Consider the following 17,291-nt stretch of genomic DNA (forward strand, 5'->3'; position numbering starts at 1 on the left):
CGGGGTAATGTGCAAGGGCACTGAGGAGTTCCCACTCTGTAAATGGGGCGTTATATGATTCACTGCAGTGTGTAGTGAATGAGAGGACGTTCCCCTCCAGCCGCCGTTTGAGTGTGTGAAAGGGGGTAATTCTCTGACGCAGAGGCTCCAGCAAAGTGCTCGGCAATCGCGTTTGCGTCGGTACATAACACGCCATTTATGGTAACACCGGGGACAGCTGTTGGGGCCTGGTACCCGAAAAGACGTCTGATCTGCCCAGACTTGGGAAGGTGATGTGTGGCACCCGGCACTCCTTCTTCCGTTGTCTGATAAGGTGGCGAACACGTGCACGGAGCCATTTAAAGGCTATGAGGTGCTCCAGGGAAGGGTGCCGCTTATGCCACTGTAGTGCTCACCGATGCTCCTTAATTGCTTCAGCGACTTCCGGTGACCACCATTGGACTGCCTTATGCCTCGGGCACTCTAAATAGTGAGGGATCACATTTTCTGCAGCAGAAACAATTGTGCTAATCACCTGCTCAACCATCAAATCTATGTTACTGTGTGGGCGAGATTCAGTGGTGACAGCAGAGGTGAACGTTCCCCAGTCCGCCTTGTTCAAAGCCCATCTGGGCAGGGATCCGTGCACCTGACGCTGGGCAGTAACAGAAATATGGGGAAGTGATCACTACCACAAAGGTCGTCATGTGCTCTCCAGTGGATGGATGAGAGAAGTCCTGGGCTACAAATTGATAAATCACTGGCCGAGTAACTACTATGAGCCACACTGAAATGTGTGGCAGCCCCAGTATTTAAGAGGCAGAGGTCAAATTGCGACAGTCAAGTTTCGACATCTCTGCCTCGGCCAGTAAGCGTGGTACCACCCCACAAGGGGTTATGGGCATTGCAATCTCCCAGAAGTAGAAAAGGTTTAGGGAGTCGATCAATCAGTGCAGCTGATACATTCAGGCGTACTGCACCATCTGGAGGAAGATATACATTACAGACAGTTATTTCCTGCGTCGTCCTTACTCTGACAGCCACAGCTTCCAGAGGGGTTTTACGGGGCACATGTTCACTAAAAACCGACTTTAGGGCATAAACGCAAACTCCACCTGACACCTGATTATAGCCGCTACGGTTCCTTTAATATCCCTAATAGCTGCGGAGGGCAGGGGTCTGCATTGCTGGGAACCACGTTTCCTGGAGGGCAATGCAGACAGCAGGTGTAAAGCTTAACAGTTGCCGCACCTCAGCCAGGTGGTGGAAAAAACCGCCGCAATTCCACTGGAGGATGACATAATGAGACTGGGAAGGCATGGAACATTCAATGAGGCAGTTTATGCCTCAGAGTCACCTGCTGCCACCGATTTATTGTCTGAGCAGTCTATAACCATTGTGTCTGAGGGTCTAGTGAGATCTAGGTCCTCAGCGGACACCAAAATCTCCACCCCATCCTCAGCTGCAGAGCTTGTAGGTAGCGGTGGTGTGGGTGTCACTGCAATTTCCTTGGTCTTTTTGGATTTCTCTTGCTGCTCCTTGGGTTTCCCTGGCTCGGAGGACTTCACTGGCTCAGTCTCTGGGACTGAGGATGAGTGTGAAGCCCTACTACCAGCTGCGTTTGGGCTCTTCAGCCACTGGCGGGTGTTGTCTTTCCCACTAGACAAAAGCTGGGAAGGGAGTGACCCAAGGGACCCCTTCCTAGTGAAAGCAGCCGAAGGAGACTTACACTTCTCCGGCTTAGAAGTGCGGACGGACGTCCCCGATGGTTGAAGGGGGGGGGGGGGGGGGGGGGGGGGGGTTTGCTCCCAAAGCAGGTGGTGCAGAAGCAACCTTCAAGGGGGAGGTGTAGTCTTCCGGCTCTGAGGGGTGACCTAGGTTGGCAGAGCTGATGGTGCCAGAACTGTTGTAGCGGGGGCGTAAGACGATGTTGATGTCATATGCACAGGATACAGGTGTTCAAATTTTCTCTAGGCCTCAGTGTAGGTCAGTCTGTCCAGGGTCTTGTACTCCAAGATTTTCCTTTCTTTCTGGAGAGTCCTGCAGTCAGGCAAGGAAGGCGAATGGTGCTTGCAGCAGTTGCACAGATGGGAGGTGGGGCACATGGAGTATTGGGCATGTGATGCTAGAAGTACAGAGGGAAGACATATGGCCGATCTTCCAGCACTTAAAGCACCGCATTGGGGGAGGGATATAGGGCTTTACATCACACCAGTAGACCATCACCTTGACCTTCTCGGGCAATGATCACCCTCAAAGGCCAAGATGAGGGCACCGGTGGCAACCTGATTATCCTTCACACCCTGGTGGACATGCTAGACGAAATGTACACCTCGCCGCTCTAAACTGGCGCACATCTCATCGTTGGACTGCAAAAGAAGGTCTCTGTGAAATATGATACTCTGGAACATATGTAAGCTCTTACTGAGTGCGATGGGTACAGAAACAACCCCCAGCTTGTCACAAGCAAGTAACTCCCGTGACTAGGCAAGGGATGCTGTTTTGATCAAGACTGACCCAGATCTCATTTTTGACAAGCCCTCCACCTCCCCAAACTTGTCCTCTAAATGCTCAACAAAAAAACTGAGGCTTCATCGTCATGAAAGATGTCCCATCAGCTCTCGAACATACAAGGTACCGGGGCGAATAAGATCCGCTGCCATCCTTAGCCTGACGTTCCTCCCATGGTGTGGCCAGGAAGGGGAATGATTTGGGGTTGTACTTCTGTGCGTTTAATTGAGCTCGTGATCGCTTAGAGACCACTGGTGTTTCACCACCAGCAAGATATGATGGACTATGCTTCATTGCGTCTCATCCGTCCTGATGCCACCCACTCCAACCAGGGGCCCTTCCCATGGGCGCCACCAGCTGCAGCAAAGGCCACCTGGCAGGATGGCCATTGCTGGGAGTCTCGATGCCCCAGGGGGATGGTCATCTACCCCTTGGCATACGTGGGGAATTAATGGCGCAGGCATCAGCACAGCAATCCCTGTGTGGTCAGGGGGCTACAACCAAAAGGGTACATGGCAGCCCCACCACAACGGACTGGTTACCGTGCTCATCGTCAATGCAGAAATCGACACTTCATAGAGCATGGTGGAAAACGCAACCAAGAAGGTGTCCTTGCACAAGAGATGGAGAATGGGCAGGCAATGCGACAACGAGAAAGTGGGTTAAAGATTTCAATGCACGATGGACACAATGCACCTTGTGAGGTGCCCTTCCACAACTGGCTTGCTCTTAGGGAAAATTTTGAAGAATGGAGGTCAAACCCTACTGGGGACCACTATATAAAGGCCAAAACATGTGAAACTCCTTTTAGTCACCTTGTACGACAGGCATGAATACCTCGGGCCTATTCTAACACCCGCAGGGGGAGGGGGAGAGGAGAGGATGTCTAAGAAGATGGCGTGCTGAATGAGGATAGGTTGTCTTGGCCCAGGGTGATATTATCAATGAGCCTGAACCAAACCGAGAGTTTGTGCTTTTGGGAGACTAAGAAAGTTTCCTCTATATGGTCCACAAACAGGATGGCATGGGAGGGTGCCATGCAGGTCCCCAATGCTGTGCCACAGATTTGTTTGTATACCTTCCCTTCAGAGGAGAAGTAGTAGTGTGTTAGAATAAAGTTAGTAACGTGTATGGGGAATGAGCTAGTGGGTTTGGAGTCAGGGGAGATGTAGTTTTCAACAGTGGAAAGACTATGGGCATGGAGGTGTATAAGGAAGTGGCAACAAGAGTGACAATTAGGGATCCGTGAGGTGAAGGGATGGGGACGGTGGAGAGTTGGCGAGGGAAGATTTTGGTATCTTTGACATGGGATGCTAGATTTTGCTCAGCTGGTTGGAACTGTTGGTAAATGAGGGCTGAAATTCTTTCAGTGAGGGCACAATAACTGGCTCCAATGGGGCATCCAGGATTGTAGTATGTTTGGTTTTAGAGGAGCTTGTAGAAGGTAGGTGTGCAGGGTGTCATAGGGGTGAGGAGGGAAATGGATTCAGAGGAGAGGTTCTGGGAAAGGCCCGAGGCTTTAAGCAAGGATTGCAGGTTATAATGGACTTCTGGGATGGGTTCACTCTCACAGAGTTTATAGGCAGAGGTGTGAGACAATTGGCAAAGGCCTTCCACCAGGTAGTCACTGAGATTCATAATGACAGTAGTGGAATTTTTGTCTGCAGGTAGGATGATTAAGTGAGGATCGGTTTCAAGGCTGTGTACAGCTCTTTTTCTTATGCTGAAAAGTTGGTGTTGTTAAGAAGGGTCTTGGAGAAGGTTGGTGAGGCCAAGTTGGGGAGGTAAGGAATCCCTGGAATGTGCCTTGGGTTGGTTAGGTGTGGGGGGATTACAGTTGTATGGTGGTATGAACTGGGAGAGATAGAATTCAATGTTGAGATTAGGTAGGGTTTACTTGGAGCGATTGGTAGCAAAAAAGTATTTCCATTGCAGGGATCAGGGGAAGCTAAGCACAGGTCTTTGACAAAAAGCAGTATCAAAACATTCTAAAGGACAGCTATGCCAGCAGAGATAAAAATAAATATAAATCTTAATATTTTTGATGCAATTTTTTTGGATTTTATTACCTGTTCAGGAACTTGCTCATGTTGTTGTAATCTTTATCAAGCATAAGAACACCGGGCATACTCTCACTATTCACAATGAGACCCACGCCAACAAGTGCATCAGCCACATCTGAAATATAAAACAAAAGGAGAAATCGTGATAAAAGAAAAGATTTTCACTGACCATCTCATTACTCTTGTCACAAATCAACTTCACAGAGGAAATTTTCATCTTTGCGAATATTATGTGGCCATTACAGCTTTTCAAATAAAGAGCTATATAACACTTTCAAAGCTTTCTATAAACACACTATTAGTCAGGGAGTACGGTAAATGAATGAGTGAAAAAGCAACATCTCATCGCAGAGGAAACAACATAGAGCAAATTCTGCAATATTTCCATAGTATCCCATATAACAACAAATGTATATGTTAACTAAACGAATGATCCTTTCCAATTATACAAAATAAAAAATTAAAACAAAGAGAATTAAAATAAGTTATACAAGCACTGCTCACGACCAACTCTCACAGCTCTGCTTCTGTCAGTTCTCCTGGATTGCTTAGTTGGCAGAGCACTTGTCAGTAAAAGATACAAGTTCCAGTCTGGCACACAGGTTTAATCTGCCAGGAAGTTTCACTAGCATATAGCTCAGCTACCTATAAGGCAGTTATTACAGCTATTTGCATATGACACATATGGCCACGATAACTGATTTTCATCAATTTCTTTAATAGTATGTTTCTAGGAATGCAGCTGAGCCACTGTTCCACTTTTTTTTTTGTGCCATATTTCGACAACCAACCCAGACGTTTCATTCAGGTGCTCCAGCTTTGCCGTTATCTGTACTCGCTGCCTGGACTACAACCAGACTGTGAACTGTCGTTGATCCTGTGCCACTATTTACAGATTTTAATAAATTGAGGGCCATACCTCAAGCCTTGTTTAAATTGAAACCACCATTCCTGTTTATTACACTTTCAAAAATATTTGTTTCACTACACGCCTTAATTAAGACTGTCTCAAAAACTTGACATTTGCACCATGACAACTGTCTCGCTGCATTTCATTTCACGATTATATTCGCTCCAGAGCTGATTTGTTTGGTCATTTTAGTTGGGTGTGGCACTGATGCCTCTCGCAACTCCCCTCCATTGTTCTGACAGTCTGCCCATGTAAAATGTGCCACATTCATGTGGAACACAGTTCAAATCTGGCTTTCAGAGAGTAGATTGTCTTTAATATTAAAAATAAGGCTTATCCTCTTTGTTTGTGGGAGCAAAACACTCTGGAAGGCATGTTTCCACAGTAGTCTACTGATCTTTCCAGATATTGGGCCAGAAATGTAGTTCCTGGCTTCTCTTTTCTACTTCAGTCTTTACCCCTTTCTGATGCATTTTGGATTTTGATCGCAATGCCTACTCAATCGGGCGATCTGAGTAATCTGTCTAAAAGTGTTTGAGCTCTACGAAACAGAGTCTCAGCAATGAATTTCTTTGTGACGGATAGCGATACCCAGTGTGGAGATAAAGAGGTTTTTAATACCCCCCTCCCCCCCCCCCCCCCCACACACACACTCTCTTCCTCTCCGTGACTCACAGATATGTCCATTTCCTCTAAACTAAGATCCGAGGAAAGAGAGTTTGCCCTTTTTCTCAAGTTCCAACAAGAATTTATATTAGGGACAGATAAAATTTCTTATCTACCTTACTGTTGCCCAATATCCGGAAAGACCAAGTGTATTTTGCTCCCGTCAACACATGTAAAAATCTTCTTTGTAATGTCAAAGCAGGGCTGGGCAAACAATACTTGCTTTCGAACAGGCTCACTACTTCCCTATATGCCGAAATGCTCAATACAGTATCGATGTTGCTCGAACAATAATGTGCCATCTGATTCGCATGAGGCTAGTGCAATGGAAAAACAAGAGACTATGATTTAGCCATTACAACAATCTATTTCTCTGCTTGAAATTTGGCAATTTTGTGGAACACAGGACAAAACAACACTAAATCCTATCATATTACTTGTATTCAAACAGATCTGCAATAAAAGTTCTCCCACGTGTATGAATACCATACAAATACATTTCCATAATGTTGTTTTTAAGTAAAGGTAACATTCAAAAGTGGAAATGTTGCCCTTAAAAAAATTATTTCTGGGGAATGTAATGATCTACTAAGTGTGTTGCAAATGAAAAATTCAGTTGCAGTTCACTTATTAGGATACCGGATAAAAATCAGCTTTAGAATATGATGGTGACATGCGGATGAGACAAGAAGGAACATTAATTCAGAATGAAATGTCTAACAAAGAAAATAAATCATAGTAAACTGTAATTGCTATCATGAGAATAATTTACAGCAGCAAGACCCGTTGTCAAGATAGTATCACACATCAGTAGATGGTGGGACAGGGGAAGTTTGAGAATTGGACTAAATCATAATTGTGATCTTTTCTTTATGTATTAGTTGCCATCGTTAGATATGACTTGCACACTAAAAGACAGTGCAGTCTCTATCTCACAGTGGCTCGAGCTCAGCACTACGGAAAGGTTGGAAAACGAAAAGTGGTACCAGCTTGGCTGAGAATTAGTGAGAATTAGACGAATGCGGAGAAGGGAGTAGTGGGTGTCGTGTTGCCAACCATTGGAATCTATAGTCGGTACTTTGGCTTTTCACGTACATCTACCACATTTAAACTGGTTTGCCTGAATCAATTTGTAGTTAGAACTGAAATGACTAAAACTGGACAAATTCTCAACAGTAGTATTCATTTGCAGAGGAGGGGTAGAAGTCTAGACAGGGGCCAGTGGCATATATGTGTGTGCCGTGCTGCAATGTTGTCCATGCTCACCAGGATGTGACAGGAACAAAAGGGGATGTGTCAGCTGCCAGTTCTATGAAGCCAACGAGAGAGCTGAGAGTAGACAATATGCTTGGAAGCAAGAGACATTGTAACATTCTGACATCAGTATAGAAGCAAAATCTGATATGTATGTGGATAAAGACATCAGTGTTCTCAGGTCCCACAGTAAGCACAACCTCAGAAACCACAATATATTTGGAAGAAGTACAACATATCTGGAAATAACAGCCAAATAAATATTTATGATGATGAAGATATAAATTTCACAGCTCAGGTATTAGGACGATAATTAAAAATCGTGATACCACAGACGACAGGGTTAATAATAAAAAATGTAGAAAATAAAACAGACCACAAATTAATATAAACCATTTCTTGTTTATGTTATTTCTCATTGTATTATCAAAATGTATACAATCCACAAAATGGCATAAATTTAGAATAGGTATAATGTTAACGTTTTAGTCAAATATTTCATACCAATATAACAATTTCTAATTTTGATGAGTGAGAATACATTAAAAATAAATTTTTCCGAATGCCTCTAGAAAATAAGGGGTCACGTTATAATCAGGATCACTTTATACTTGCACAAATATGGTATTAATAGAGTTACAGGAGGGATACACGGGGGGACATGTCAGGAGGCTCATGGTCAGGAATTTTCATCATCTGGCATCCATACCTTGGGTGTATGTTCGCCCTATTATGCTTTTGGAACTGACAAGTTGGATGCCTAAGAATTTCATACAACCAAATTACTGAAAGTATTTTTAATTTAAAAGAAGCAGCAGCTTACACCCTGAAAAACAAAAGTGCACAAAGGACATAGTGGGTGTCGAGAGTCACGCTTACAATTGCCTAGGAATAGCACCGCGAATCCGATGACGGTTCACAGCACATTTGAGTCCAGGCAATCAGTACACATAAGGAAATGACTTGCACCCGAAGAAGACTACTGGGTCAGTTGACAGAGTATTGTACAACAATAGAAACAACAACTTGGCTGTATACCCAGAAGCACACCATTAACCAACCATACTGAGAAAACCTCAGAGAGAACATCAAGTTCTTTGTCTATCTGTGTAGCACACTTATTCTTAAGCAACAGAGTATCTAACAAAAGTAGTGAAAGAGCACAGAAAAGTAATAAGGTTTTTATTGTCCTGCAAAACAAATCCCAAGCTGCAAGTTAGTGGGGGTTCCGTAAGAAACTGCAAAGCTACTGCTGCCACAAGCGTTCTGTACGCAAAGTGACTTGCCCATTTAAAACTAAATTGTACACAACTGCGTATCCCCTTGTTATTCTGATCCAAATACAGTACATATATGACTGCATCAACAGCCACTTGAACATTTCTCAAGCAATTAGTGGAAAGAAGCATACCATGAAGTTGTTTACGCTATGAAACAGGGAATGGAATGTTTTGATAAAACATCAAGTGAGATGCAGTCAGTCTAATATTGCAGCAACAGAGAAACCATTCATTACAACTGTGAAAATGAATAATGTAGAGAAAGACAGATTGTTACTTACCGTAAAGAAGATATTTCAAGTTTCAAACAGGCACAATTATAAGACACTCACATTAAGCTTTCAGCCACAGCCTTCGTCAGTAAAAGAGAAACGCGTGCAAGCACCCAGATTCAACCAAACACCCCTCGTCAAAGATTTACTGTCCTACTCTCGTACTCTCTGCTGGAAATATCACTTTGCCACGAAGAAAAATGATCCTAATCCTACTCCCAATGATCCAACTCCCCAGGACACTATCCAAATTGAACCGTGCCTGGAACAGTTCCGTCCTCCGTCACAGCGGGACCCACCTCCTCTTCCTCAAAATCACCCTCTCCAAACCTTCCAGGAATTTCTGACTTCCAGCCTTGCATCTCAATCCTTCTTAAAAAACCTTAATCCTACTCCCAACATCACCACTGCTGAAGCCCAGGCTATCCGTGATCTGAAGGCTGACCGATCCACCGTCATTTTTCCGGCAGACAAGGGTTCAACGACCGTGGTACTTGATCGTCGGGAGTATGTGGCTGAGGGACTGCATCAGCTTTCAGACAACACCACATACAAAGTTTGCCAAGGTAATCCCATTCCCGATGTCCAGGCGGAGCTTCAAGGAATCCTCAGAACCTTAGGCCCCCTGCAAAACCTTTCACCTGACTCCATCAACCTCCTGACCCCACCGACACCCAGCACCCCTACCTTCTAACTTCTTCCTAAAATTCACAAACCCAATCATCCCGGCCGCCCCATTGTAGCTGCTTACCAAGCCCCCACAGAACGTACCTCTGCCTACGTAGATCAACACCTTCAACCCATTACATGCAGTCTCCCATCCTTCATCAAAGACACCAACCACTTTCTCGAACGCCTGGAATCCTTACCCAATCTGTTACCCCCGGAAACCATCCTTGTAAACATCGATGCCACTTCCTTATACACAAATATTCCGCACGCCCAGGGCCTCGCTGCGATGGAGCATTTCCTTTCACGCCGATCACCTGCCACTCTACCTAAAACCTCTTTCCTCATTACCTTAGCCAGCTTCATCCTGACCCACAACTTCTTCACTTTTGAAGGCCAGACATACCAACAATTAAAGGGAACAGCCATGGGTACCAGGATGGCCCCCTCATACGCCAACCTATTCATGGGTCGCCTAGAGGAAGCCTTCTTGGTTACCCAGGCCTGCCAACCCAAAGTTTGGTACAGATTTATTGATGACATCTTCATGATCTGGACTCACAGTGAAGAAGAACTCCAGAATTTCCTCTCCAACCTCAACTCCTTTGGTTCCATCAGATTCACCTGGTCCCATTCCAAATCCCACGCCACTTTCCTTGACGTTGACATCCATCTGTCCAATGGCCAGCTTCACACTACCATCCACATCAAACCCACCAACAAGCAACAGTACCTGCATTATGACAGCTGCCACCCATTCCACATTAAACGGTCCCTTCCCTACAGCCTAGGTCTTCGTGGCAAACGAATCTGCTCCAGTCCGGAATCCCTGAACCATTACACCAACAACCTGACAACAGCTTTCGCATCCCGTAACTACCCTCCTGACCTGGTACAGAAGCAAATAACCAGAGCCACTTCCTCATCCCCTCAAACCCAGAACCTCCCACAAAAGAACCATAAAAGTGCCCCACTTGTGACAGGATACTTTCCGAGACTGGATCAGACTCTGAATGTGGCTCTCCAGCAGGGATACGACTTCCTCAAATCCTGCCCTGAAATGAGATCCATCCTTCATTAAATCCTCCCCACTCCACCATGAGTGTCTTTCCGCTGTCCACCTAACCTTCGTAATCTGTTAGTTCATCCCTATGAAATCCCCAAACCACCTTCCCTACCCTCTGGCTCCTATCCTTGTAACTGCCCCCGGTGTAAAACCTGTCCCATGCACCCTCCCACCACCACCTACTCCAGTCCTGTAACCCGGAAGGTGTACACGATCAAAGGCAGAGCTACGTGTGAAAGCACCCACGTGATTTACCAACTGACCTGCCTACACTGTGAAGCTTTCTATGTGGGAATGACCAGCAACAAACTGTCCATTCGCATGAATGGACACAGGCAGACAGTGTTTGTTGGTAATGAGGATCACCCTGTGGCTAAACATGCCTTGGTGCACGGCCAGCACATCTTGGCACAGTGTTACACCGTCCGGGTTATCTGGATACTTCCCACCAACACCAACCTATCCGAACTCCGGAGATGGGAACTTGCTCTTCAATATATCCTCTCTTCCCATTACCCACCAGGCCTCAATCTCCGCTAATTTCAAGTTGCCGCCACTCATACCTCACCTGTCATTCAACAACATCTTTGCCTCTGCACTTCCGCCTCGACTGACATCTCTGCCCAAACTCTTTGTCTTTAAATATGTCTGCTTGTGTCTGTATATGTGTGGATGGATATGTGCGTGTGTGCGAGCGTATACCCGTCCTTTTTCCCCCTAAGGTAAGTCTTTCCGCTCCCGGGATTGGAATGACTCCTTACCCTCTCCCTTAAAACCCACATCCTTTCGTCCTTCCCTCTTTCCTGATGAGGCAACAGTTTGTTGCGAAAGCTTTATATAAACACAGATGATGTGACTTACCGAACGAAAGTGCTGGCAGGTCGATAGACACACAAACAAACACAAACATACACACAAAATTCAAGCTTTCGCAACAAACTGTTGCCTCATCAGGAAAGAGGGAAGGAGAGGGAAAGACGAAAGAATGTGGGTTTTAAGGGAGAGGGTAAGGGGAGAGAGGGGGGGAGAGAGAGAGAGAGAGAGAGAGAGAGAGAGAGAGAGAGAGAGAGAGAGAGAGAGAGAGACTTGCCCTATGCACCCTCCTACCACCCCATATTCCAGCCCTGTAACTGGCAAAGCATGAACTACCGAAGGGAGAGCCACCTGTGAAACGACATGTCACATACCAGCTGTTATGTAAACACTGTTCAGCCTTTTACATCGGCGTGACTACCAACCAGCTATTGCTCAGGATGAAAGGGCATAGGCAGAGGGTGTATACAGGCAACACACAATGTCCTGTTGCAGAGCATGCTGTACAACATGACAGTCATGACATCGGTGCCCATTTCACCACATGCACCATCTGGTTTCTTCCTTCAGACACCAGTTCCTCAGAACTCTGCAGGTAGAAACAAGCACTACACTACAACATGCCCTTGCTTCTCACCACCCACCTGACATTAATTTATGTTAATTCCTTCCATCTCAGCATTTCTTCACAATAACTACACCTTTCTCCACTCCATTTTAGTTTTCTACATCTTACATTTTCCGACAAGTCTATTTTCTGCTGCCCCCCCTCCCACCTCTGTTACATACAATGCACTTTTCATTGTTAATAAATGATGAGCTAGCATTGACATAAATGAAAAAGAAAAATGGACTATGGTTTATACAAGATAATGGTTACAAGATAATGATACTACATTTAGCAGTCAAAAGTGGTGACCACATCACACACACACACACACACACACACACACACACACACACACACACACAAACACACACACACGATCTACAACTAAATGTCAAGTTTTTGAAACAACGGACAGTTTCCCCATGAAGTAAAATGCATAAAGAAACAACAGACAAGAATATATGCAGCAGAGGAAAATTTTACAGTGGGTTATCCAAAATCACAGGTCAATAGAGTCGTATATGACACAGACAGACATAAAAATTAATACCTTTAAAGAAATCTCCCTTATAGTCCTTTGGTGGAGGTACTAGTGGTGGTTCATAGCCCATTATTGTTTTCATAGTGGCTTCTAGGGCTGATCGACCGTACTTATTGTCAATATTAAATTGAGATAAGTCTCTCGTCTCCGTTGCTCGGCGGTCACCATGAGTTAATGCTCCCTGCAAAGAATGAATTTTTAAATACAAAGCTATGAATGAAATACTCTTAAGAACACAATATAAACCAGTTTTCAGTCTTTTTTTTTTAACATAAAAAAGGATGCGCAATGTTTATAGAGACACAAGCAACAACACTGGTTAAAATACATAGATCTTTCTAGCTTTTTTATACATATATTTAATATTTGCTGAACTCCAGAATAAAAGCAAGACTGGAGTAACAATAACTTACCAAACTCTCCAGCCTCTTGGCCACTATTGAAGCAAATCTTCTTTCCCCAGCCAAATCGGAAATTAAGAAAATGTATTCAGGTGCATTAACTTGATTACTACGGTGTGTTCGACCTAAAAAAAATGAAGAACAACATAAATTTCAATGCATCACCACTGAAATTCGTTAGCAGTTAATCTGATGACAAGAACATGCACCAGTGAACCAAATCTAACCAAATTGTTGTATAGCACGATCAGCACTCCAAGGTAATTCCAGTGTTATATGGACACGTCGCCTCTGATTCCTTGCTCTTCTGTCACTCTGAAGAGAGATACCACTGGAAGCTGCTTCTGATATTATGGCCACATCCTTCTCACCATCCATAAATCTTTGCTTCTCTGAAAACAGAAAAAAAATCATCTATGAAGCATCTTTCTGTGTGAACTGTGCAGGATGTCAAAGACAGACTTGTTAAAATGGGATTTGACACATACAAGAACAGATTTATGCAGATATGACCAACATGTTTCAGTTTTTCAAATAAGCTTGACATACAACACATGATTACATGTAACAGTGGATTACACAGTCCTGGAAACCCTGTACCACTGCTAGTAAGGGAGATGACAAGAGGAATTTTAGATTCATTGACTAGCGTAAATTTCTGTCCCTTTACTTTTGCTGCTTTTTGACTATGAGTGTGCCACATTCACAGTTCCTACAATGTACATACAATAGAAGCCCGATACACCGCACCTGATATATCACAGATTCAGATATTGCATGTATAAAGCATGTCCCCCAAAATAAAATATCATTTGTAAATAATTTTTTTAACGTTCAATATATTTTGCACACCCAAGCGCACGCCCCCTCCCCCCCCCCCCCCCCCACTTCCCAAAAAAAGAAAACACCGATCTTATTACAGTCTGCATTAGACTTTCTGAGTATAATTTAAAATTGCTACCTATAAGGTCTTTAAACAATAACCAAAATAGGTGGATGAAATTAAACCCAACCTTTGGGTTGTTTTATCGACATATCAGGAATGTTGTGGGACAGAAGCTTTGAAGATGTATCTTGCAGTTAACATTGTGACACAGTCAACAAAGTGACTATGCAACAGTACTTGACAATCCAACATCATGTGGATCATAAATTATTCATTCACAGTGTAGATTTCTGTGTGTTTGTTAAGATGTCACAGAAACAGAAAGCGTACTCTGTGAGTGATAAACTAAAAATTACCGATTATGTGAAGAGTGGGGAATCTCGAGCAAGTTACCCCATGAATGTGGTGTACCAGAAGGAACAATCAGGGGATGGGTGAAAGAAGAGAATAATCTCAGAAATTTTAAACACAGTTGAAAGTGATGTGGGAACGGACAGAAAAAGGACTAAACAAGGAAAAGACAGTGAACTTGACAAATGACTTCATTTTAGGTTTTTAATAATGGGAAATGAAGGCGTGCCACTTTCGGGCCCTAGCTAAAAATTTTCACTTTGATTTACATGGCAACAAAGATTTTATAGCTTCCGACATATGGTTTTCAAGATGGAAATGTCACCATGGAATTCATCAAACGACCACTGAAGGAGAAGCAAGGTCCTGCGACAAGGAATCTGGTTCACAGTTTCCCGCATTCTACAAAAAGTTATGGTAGATAAAAATTTAAATAATAATCAAGTGTATAATTGTGATGAAATGGCACTTTGTTAGCAGTTGGTTCTGACCAGAACTCTCAATTTTTTAAAAAAAAAAAAAAAAAAAAAAAAACCACAGGAACAAGATCGGTCCGAACATGGATAAAGGCAGAATAATCCTTCTCTGTGCCACAAATAAATCGGGAGCCATAAGTTGAAAGCTTTTTGTACAGGCAAACGTAAAAGTTCACGATGATTTCATGTATGTGAACAAGCTAACATTAAAATTGACTTACAGGCATTCAAAGAATGTTTGGATAACAGGTGACATTTTCACCAATTGGTTTCACGAACAGTTTGTTCTGTAAGTGAGAAAGCAACTATGGTCACTTATAAGCTGAGAGAAGAAGCTCTACTAAACTTTGATCACTGTCCAGCTCATTTACATGCTGATGTGTTGCAATCAGAAGATGGAAAAATAAAAACTCTTGTTTTTTGCCAAAAAAAACAGAACAGCATTCATTTAGCTTCATGATTAGGGCAGCATATGAGCATTTAAGGCTCATTATCACCATGAACTGCTCACTTCAACAATAGCAAGTTCAGATGAGGAAACGTAAATGTACTTGAAATCTGTAAATGTAAATGTCGTTACATTGAAGAAAGTGCAACAGATGAATGTTGTAGAGACATAGATTTTAACAGTATGGATATCTGGTGTGCAAGAGATTTTCTACAGTGCAATATTGATCTCTAAGACTCGAAGTGTTGGGGAGTCATCGACAATGAAGAACTAATTTTGTAGATCGTAGATGACAAGGACATTACTGATGCCGTTCAAAACAAGAGTAGTTAAGCTGTCGAGAATTAAGATGACGAAGCTGAAAAAGAAAGTATAGATGATGTTCCCAGTACACATGAAATATTGAATAATATAAATAAAGTGTAAAGTGATTACATGGATGGGGTGACAAAGTCAACCAAACGAAACTGAGTTCTTGCAACTGATGAGCATAAAACAATAGGCACTAAAGAAACTGTGTGAAATTATTTCGCAAAGAAAGCTAACTGACCTCTTTAAAGTAGTAGAATAACGACATACTATAAGTAGTTTGCAGGCAGTGTTGTAAATGATCATACTGTATTTGACAGTTTACTTTATACACCGTACTGAAACTTGTGTTATTGTTTGGTCAACGTTCGAGCAAAGTTCATCTAATGACAGTACTCCATTTGGTAAGTTTCTGACATGTTTTACTTCTAATGTTATTTAAATTTAAATATTGTATACTACAGTATGTATAATATTGCATGATGTGTTAACTTTCCATGCGTAGTTTGTCATTACATGGCCGACTACTCTCGATATGAAGCTGGTACACTATAACATGGGAGTAAAGCGTGGACCCCAACAGCCGCATTGTATTGGGCTTCTATTGTGTTTTCTTCTCTCTCCCCCTCTCTTTTAAGGAAGAACAGTAGAACACAACGTACTACACCCCCCCCCCCCCCCAAAAATCCCACCCCATTTGTTTCCTGTCAGACAATGTTGGAATTAGTGTAACTTCAATGGACAGATAAAACAATCTATGAACAAAGTGGCAGCAAGAGAAAACACATATAAATGATATGGAAATGTGCAAGGTTTTGGAGCCAGTGTCTCCTTCTTCCAGCAGAAGGGTCAAAGGGAAAGGAAGAGGTATGAAAGAAATGGACTGGTGAGGTTTAAGAACTGGGGAGAACTACTGAAAAGTCATCAGCGGAGACTTACTAGTTGGAGTTAGAAGGAGAGACTGAATGTTGGGGGCTGCACGGATATGATTTGAAAAACCAAGAGTTTAGAGGTTGAAGGCAGGGTACTAAGTGAGACAGAGACTACTGAAAACATCATGCAAGTGTTTATAGGAGTAGAAAGCTAAGTGCATAGTAAATGGTAGACACATGAGGGAGGCTAGGAAAAAATAGACAGGTTGGAAAAATAAAATGTATAGAAAACCAAAAGAGAATAAAAAAATTATAATTTCTGAAAAGAAATGCTGAGACCACAGGAATTTCAGCCAGGTGGCTGACAAGAACCAAACATGTTGTACTGCCAGTTCCCACCTGAGGAGTACATGGTTCACGAGGAGCAATTCAGATGGGCATGTGTGGTCACAACCACTATGTTGTAGATCGTACTCTGCAACATAATGTTGTGAGTTGCCAGTATACATCCTCTGAGTATGCCCACTTATCATACCTGTTAACTTGGTGGTAGTCATACCACTGTAGAAGGCCAGACAGTGTTTATGTAACAGCTGGTACATGAAATGTGCAGTTTCACAGGTGGCTCTCCTTTTGATAATATATGATTTGTCACCTACGGGGTGGTACTGGTGATGGTAGGAGGGTGCGTGGGGGCAAGTCTTACAATTGGCACGACCACAAGAGTAAGACTGTAATACGGATGTCAAAGCAAATATATTACAAGGAAAAGATAGTCATATCAGATAACAAAATAAAGACAATATGGGATATAGTGAAGGAGGAGACCGGTAGAACCAGACATGAAGAGGAACAAATAGCATTAAGAGTAAATGATGCATTGGTGACAGATGTGTATAGTGTTGCAGAACTTT

The 17,291-nt window shown here is 43.2% G+C and overlaps 1 protein-coding gene across 2 annotated transcripts in view; it reads right to left on the reverse strand.

The window, feature by feature from the left end:
- LOC124545981 (protein strawberry notch) overlaps positions 1–17,291 on the reverse strand; it is a 265,254-nt gene that overhangs the window by 71,604 nt on the left and 176,359 nt on the right. For both annotated transcript variants that reach the window (XM_047124945.1, XM_047124946.1), the window contains 4 exons: positions 13,263–13,427; positions 13,048–13,160; positions 12,644–12,815; positions 4,560–4,668 (listed from right to left, as the gene is read on the reverse strand). In XM_047124945.1, coding sequence (XP_046980901.1) covers positions 4,560–4,668; positions 12,644–12,815; positions 13,048–13,160; positions 13,263–13,427 — 559 coding nt within the window. The remainder of the gene's footprint in view (positions 1–4,559; positions 4,669–12,643; positions 12,816–13,047; positions 13,161–13,262; positions 13,428–17,291) is intronic.

The sequence above is a fragment of the Schistocerca americana genome, chromosome 8, assembly GCF_021461395.2.
Source record: "Schistocerca americana isolate TAMUIC-IGC-003095 chromosome 8, iqSchAmer2.1, whole genome shotgun sequence".
In the NCBI taxonomy this organism is placed as follows: Eukaryota; Metazoa; Arthropoda; class Insecta; order Orthoptera; family Acrididae; genus Schistocerca; species Schistocerca americana.